The 6740-nt window shown below is 40.5% G+C and overlaps 1 protein-coding gene across 1 annotated transcript; it reads right to left on the bottom strand.

Annotated features, from left to right (window-relative positions):
• Positions 1–2665: 2665 nt before the first annotated feature.
• LOC103460659 (transmembrane protease serine 6-like) lies at positions 2666–5775 on the bottom strand (the record flags this gene model as incomplete). Its single annotated transcript, XM_017303428.1, has 5 exons — positions 2666–2704; positions 2748–2875; positions 4765–5038; positions 5128–5282; positions 5490–5775. Coding segments are annotated over 5 exons (882 nt in total), but the record flags the coding sequence as incomplete, so codon positions are not given.
• Between the last annotated feature and the right edge of the window lie 965 nt (positions 5776–6740).

The following is a 6740-nucleotide window of genomic DNA, read 5'->3' as shown; positions in this document are numbered from 1 at the left end:
CTCAGGTGAAGTCACCTGACCGTTCCAGGATTACTTACCGTTCTCACTCCACTACATCTACTTCATCCTCCTTCCAAGTAAGCCCTCCTCAGTCGTTATTATTCAACTCATCACAGCTCTCTGTCTAACCCTGTGCTCCCCTGTTGACAGTCAGACGACCCGGTCCGCAGTTCCAGAACTCGCCTCCTTACCTTTCAATAAAATCATTGTAAACCTTACTGCCTGTCTGGTTGTGTTCTCGCATGTGGGTTCGTAAACTACCCCCCAACATGACAACCTGTCACATTCAGCAGGTCGTATTCTCGTTCCCAGATATGGAAAAACCCCACAGGTTGCGATAAAAACTCCAAGACAACCCATACTGGGTATATTCAGGATTTAGTGGGAAGACCAACACCCCCCCCCCCCCCCCGGGCCGCAGCAAAGTTTTCCAAGTCTTGACCGGTCCGCGGTAATAAAAAGGTTGGGGACCACTGGGTTAGAGTACCCAAAAACTGTACTCCAATCAGAGTAGTATACTTTAAATACGTTTAATTAAGCAAGTGTAAAAAGTATTGGGTAAACGACTGAGTAACTGATCATAACACCTGATTTAATATTCAAAATGTGTCCTCAGACAACTAAAAGTATAAAAAAAAAGGTGATCCACCACTGAATATTAACAGAAGACATTTATTTAGAATAAATTCATTGGTACCCCGTTAGTCCCCACCTAGAACCGCCCATGGCTGCAGGTCTGGGTCTGGTGCATTAATAAAAATGATAATAATAATGATTTGTTCTTTAAATAATCATCTGTATTATTTTGGATGATATTATTATACATTAAATAAGCAAATAATCAAACCAATATAGTCTACTAAAAGTACAATAAGAAACTTAATCATAGCAAAATGTTACCATATCAGGGTTTTCCTCCTGATCTATTCTTCTAATAGTCCTTTATTTAGCCAAAATGTCAAGATTGTTATTGTAGAGCGTTATCTTTTGGCTGTTAAACTCAAACTGTTGTTATTTTGATGTAAACAAAAAGGTGTACTGCTTGAATTTTCCACACCTTGCTTTTTATTTTCTAAAATGAAGATAAAAATTTATTGATTGTTTTTATAATGTTTCTTGAGACAATTTTTTATAAATCAAAATAAATTTTTTTTTATCAGCATCATAGCAGTGCGCATAATAATATAAAATGAATGATTTTTTAAAATAAAAAAACAGAAACAAGTCATGTTTACAATATATAACAGTAATCCGGTAAAGATAAATGACACTTCAAAAAAACTGGATACGATTGAACTTTGCTTTTTTTGAGTACATTTCTGTTGGTTAATCTTTATAGATCTGATACATTTTTGTTTTGATTTTTCAAGGTTGGTTTTACAACCATTTAGCCTTTAAACTATTTTTGTTTTATGTTTTTAGTTTCTTCTGTGGATGAAAAGAAAAATGTTTTCAGATTGAAAGTTGCTGCCAAACACTTCTGATCCTTTAGATCTGCWTTGAATAACCAAAACCAGAAACACGCTGTATATTACCAGGGAGCATTTTGGGCTAAAATTAAAACACCATCACCTGCTTTCTCTGTGTCATATCTTGTAAATCAGACAGTGTAAATGCTGCTTATGTGAAGACTTGGAGACATAAAGCTAAGAGGAGAAGATGGCCTAAGAGGACAGAGGGGAAGTGAGGCATTGTCACCCCACTGGTTGTCATGGGATTGAGGGTTGTGGTATTTGTGGTATTTGTAATGTTGGTGGTGACGGCGGTGACGGCGGCTGCTGGAGATAAGAACGATCCCAGTGTCTTGGTCAGAAAAGACTGAAAACGGTTCAGTTTTTCAAAGATCTTCATGCTGGCCCGTTTCCTTCTGTTGGAGGTATTATATGAAAGCACCACTGCCTGGAACCAGGAGCCGTCCTGCTTGCACATGAGCGGACCACCAGAGTCGCCCTGAAACAGAGAGAAGACGTATAAATATTCTGACTCAACCTTTTAAACCATCTTACCAACAACCAAAGTCCCTCTAGTTTCCCCACATTCTAACCATAACCCTACACTTTTAGCAGCTTAAATTATTTTTTATAATTCTGGAAAACACAAATTCAGAATTCCTCATAAACCACCGGTGTACCTGTCCCAGAGTAAAGTCTTGTGTGCACATGCTGTCTGCTGTTGATGCATCCCCACAATTTAGCACTGTTGTCTGGAACTGCTGCAAAGGTTCCTCCCCTAAAGTTGGAGAAAATAAAGAAGCTGTAATTTCTGGTAAAGTGGTTTGATCTGCATTGGTTCTCATGATTAGTCCAGCATCACCTCCTGCTCCAGCGCTCCAGCCGGCGGCCCAGCATACGGCTCCCTCTGGGAATGTTCTTCCGTTGCCCAGGCAGATCGGCCAAATGTATTTGTTCAGGGTGGGGGGGGACGACAGCGTCAGCACTGCGATGTTGGTTCCCGTCAGGTTGCTCACGCTGATATTTACCACATCAAACGACGCCTCAAACTGGTTCACGCCGTTCTGATGCAGCCGACCCAACACAACCGTCCACTCAGAGGCGTTAGGGGGGCTGAGGGAGAGAGGATGGACTGAATTAGAGCGGAACAGAAAATTATTTTACCAGTTTAAAAATCAAGTTGTCTTTATTAATGGTAATAATGTATAATGTTGTCATTTTTCTTCTCCTGTCATGCTCAGCTTCAGYGTACCCTGAGAAGCAGTTGGCGTTGGTCAGCACGTCCTTTTCAGACACCAGCGTCCCTCCACACATGTGCTGGCCGTTCTTCAGTAAGCTGGCCATCCACGGCCATGCACCGGCCGACGCCACAGAAACTCCACCGGAAATCTTGGAAGCCAGTGGGGCCTGTCCACAGACCACACCTGGAGGAGGAAGACACAGGTAGACGGAATGAAACATCTCTCACAAACCCATTTGTGATGCTTAATTGGCACAGATGTCATTCAGACTTTCAGAACTTCACCTCAAGTTTCCAAATGTTTCCTTAAACAGTGAGGAACATTTGAGCTAAATAACTCTGAGCTAGCTGGGGTCTTTCTGCTGCACTTATTGGGCGATGCAGTTTCCTTCCCACAAACTTTCTAAGCTCGGTGGTCGGGGCGCTGAGGCGGTTCACCAGCTCTACACCATGTTTTTGTATTAAAAGATCAATCAATCAATCAAATTTTATTTGTATAGCACCTTTCAGCAACAAGGCATTTCAAAGTGCTTTACATCATAAGAACACAAAAATACAACGTGATAGAACACACAGTCAACATTACATTTTGCACATCAGATTATTGTTTAATATTTCATGATTAGTTTTCAAAAGCATTTGATGTTCTGTCAATTTAAAAGATGTTAAATTGACAGGAAATGTAAAAATATTACTGGGTAATTATGTTACGAGAAGACATTGTCAGTGAAAAGCTATTTAAACTCACAATTATAGAGAATTAAAAAACAAATAATAAAAAAAACCAATTAAAATATGTTGGCATCGAGGGATGGCATAGTTACTTTAAAAAACTCTAAGAAGGATTTTAGAGTTCCCCTCCCTGACTCAGCCTCCAGGTTCTGTGTTTACTGTCAGAGCGCAGCGCACAGAGCTCCTCCTGCGGCTCCACAGCTCAGATTTATGACAATTACAATTACATTAAAGATCATAATGGCGCTTCTCCCTCCATTGTTTACATTTCTGTCCTGGCGAGCCATCAGCTGCTGGCTGTCGCATAGAAACGGCGATCACTCCCCAAGACACACAGAGGAAATGATTTACAAAAATAAAAAAATAGTAACGTACAGTGATTTGGACAAGTAACTTTGATCTGATTACTTGATTTGAAATAGCAACACGTTAGATTACTCATTACTGAAAAAAGTAGTCTGACGTCACTGTTGGCATCACTGAACAACAGGGAAAACTGTAGTCCGTGCCGAATTACAACAAAGCGAAATACAATCTGATAAATAAACTTTTTCATTCCATTTTCTCTTTATGTGAACCACTAGCAGAACAAGTCAGCGTCGGGCCGGGGGGCTGGGCCAATGACCGGGCCCCTCACGTGTATCACCTTCGTTTCATTTTTACCTAGAAGCACATTGGCTAAACCGTGAGTCAAAAAGTCACTGACTACTGACTACTATATATTCCATTGAGGGACAGAAACTTTAACATTACATACACCTTTCTGAACAGGCGAGGGCGCACTTTCTCCATCTATAATCAGACATTAAAGCGACTTGAAACCATTCCTCCCTCCCCGACCCCCATCCGGGCCGGGGGGCAGCAGCCCCCCCCCATAACTCCGCGCCTGATGTGAACCTTCATGCCACAATATCCCATCACTTTGCTGCTGCTACACCTGAATTTCCCCACTGTGGGACAGTAAACATAATTCTATTTTTCAGTTTTATTTTATTCCCACAGGTGATTGAGATCTTTCAGATTACAATCCCAAATGTCAAGGAGATTGTTAAAAACTTGACAGCATCTATGTACAAAGAATCAGCATCTTTAAATAGACCAGGCAACAATGTCTCAGATTGAAGCTGTCCCTCTGTATCATTAGAGGATAATATTGATCTCTCTATGACAGAAAACAAGTGGCTGATTACAAATACAATAAAACATGACAAGAGTCAGGTTTACTGTTACCTCTGATAGGCTACAGAAAGGAGACTTTTGTTAAACATTTTTGTTGGTGCGATTGAAATCCTTTTATAGGTTTTTTGTTTTATCACAAAATCAATAAAATCAGATACTCACGCTGAGGTTCAGTTGTTGTTGTGGTTGGAGGATGAATTGTAGAGTTGGAGGTTGTACAGGAAACGTTTAAGCCACTTTCAGTCCCGCTGGACATGAATCTGATGAAGCCCGGCTGGTTTCTGGTGATGTGACTGTTGATCCAGTCATTGTACTGGGACACTCTTGCATAGACTGCTGGGAGATTTGGCTCAGCACAACCAATAYCAAAACTCACAATWCCAGCCTGAATCCATCGATCACCCTGCTTGGTCACTAGTGGACCTCCAGAATCTCCCTGTAGGACCAGAAACATTTAGTTTGAAGCAGGTGAGGAGAAGAAATCAGTGCAGGAAGTGGAATCTGATRAAAACAGTTAAGACTTACAAAGCATGGTCCCTTCCCTCCTTCACGAAACCCCGCACATATCATGTTGTYAGTAATCTGGTCTCCTAATATTTCACTGTAATCACAGCTGCATTGACCATTTCCCACAATATCTGCCTCAACTTCCAAAAGGTTTCCTGGGGAAGGAAGTGACTCTAAAGGAGACACAAATTCAGATTAACAAAAAAAGTTTAAAAAAGGAAGAGATCAAAACTAATTGTACTACAGTATCAGGAAACTGCCATCATCGTTTTAATAAAAGACTTCACCCAGTTATTTACGATATTATGGACAAAGCTGTTGTCAGTAGTATGTTGATGCGTTCTCTGATCATTAATGGCATTAAGTCATTTCCTGCTCACCATAATATCTGGTGTTGCCCCAGCCAGTAACCCAGGATGGATCCCCGCTGTAGAAGGAGCTGTTTGAGTCCGCCAGGCAGACCGGGGAGATGTAACTGGTGAAGTTCACTGGTTCAGAGAGCCTCAGCAGGGCAATGTCATTGTTGAGAGTTATAAAACTGTAGTTAGGGTGAGTAGTGATCTGTGCTACTTTCCGAATAACTTCGTTTGGGTTGGATCCCTCCTGACTCTGACGACCCAGATACACCGTCACAAGAGATGGGATTGCAGCAAGCCTGTTGTAAACAAAAGATAAAGACCATTATATATTCAGTTAAACCACCAATGAGGTAAGAGAACACATTTTACCTTATATAATCTGCTATACACAGGTATTGTTAGCTTCAGCTCCTCTTTGTTAAAGACAGCAGGCAGCAGTGTGAAAACGGTCAATCTCTCCATGATGATCTCTTATGAATCAACATCTCCCAGCGACAGAACAGTCTCTGAACTCAACTTTTTTTATTTTATTTTTTTTACATTTTTTATTTAGAAAGACAGATTTCCATTACAATCGTTAATTACTACTTAACCCATTTAAGGTTGTACATAAGGATAGAAGGAGAGAGTCAAAGTAATTTCGTACATACATACTGCCTTTCTGGTATTTTCTTTTACAGACTTACTAATTTTAGTTGTGAACGATAACAAAAATTAACAACATTGAACAAAAATGGGGATTGTACCAACTCGAGCAATAAAGACCACATGAACATAAAAAGGCAGGACACATAATTCACAAGAATAATCAAAGGAAGTCAGATCTAATTGGTTTTACATACTCAGTCCATTTGGTCCAGATCTTATAAAATTTTCCTATTTCAACTTGGAGGGAAGAAGAAATCTTTTCCATAGCATAAATCCGGTAAACAATCTCAATCCATTCATCAATAATGGGTGGGTCTGGTTTTAGCCATTTCCTTGTGACGGCTTTCTTACTGGCTGCCAGTAGAATTGCCAGCAGTTTTTTGTCCTTATTGGTCCATGAGTCTAATTGTAGGTTGCCCAGGTACAAGGATTCACATTTGAACGGGATGTTTACATTGAATATATTTTCAATATGTATGTGGAGCTCTTCCCAATATGGTTTTATTACCTGGCAATCCCAAAAAACATAGAAGTGGTTGGCTCCCTTAGACCCACAGAGTCTCCAGCAGGCGTCTCCGTTTCTTTGATATCGTCTCTGAATGGGTGTAGCAAAAAACCGTGTAA

Source organism: Poecilia reticulata, unplaced genomic scaffold (genome assembly GCF_000633615.1).
Source record: "Poecilia reticulata strain Guanapo unplaced genomic scaffold, Guppy_female_1.0+MT scaffold_271, whole genome shotgun sequence".
NCBI lineage: Eukaryota > Metazoa > Chordata > Actinopteri > Cyprinodontiformes > Poeciliidae > Poecilia > Poecilia reticulata.
This window is presented reverse-complemented; position numbering and strand designations above follow the sequence as displayed.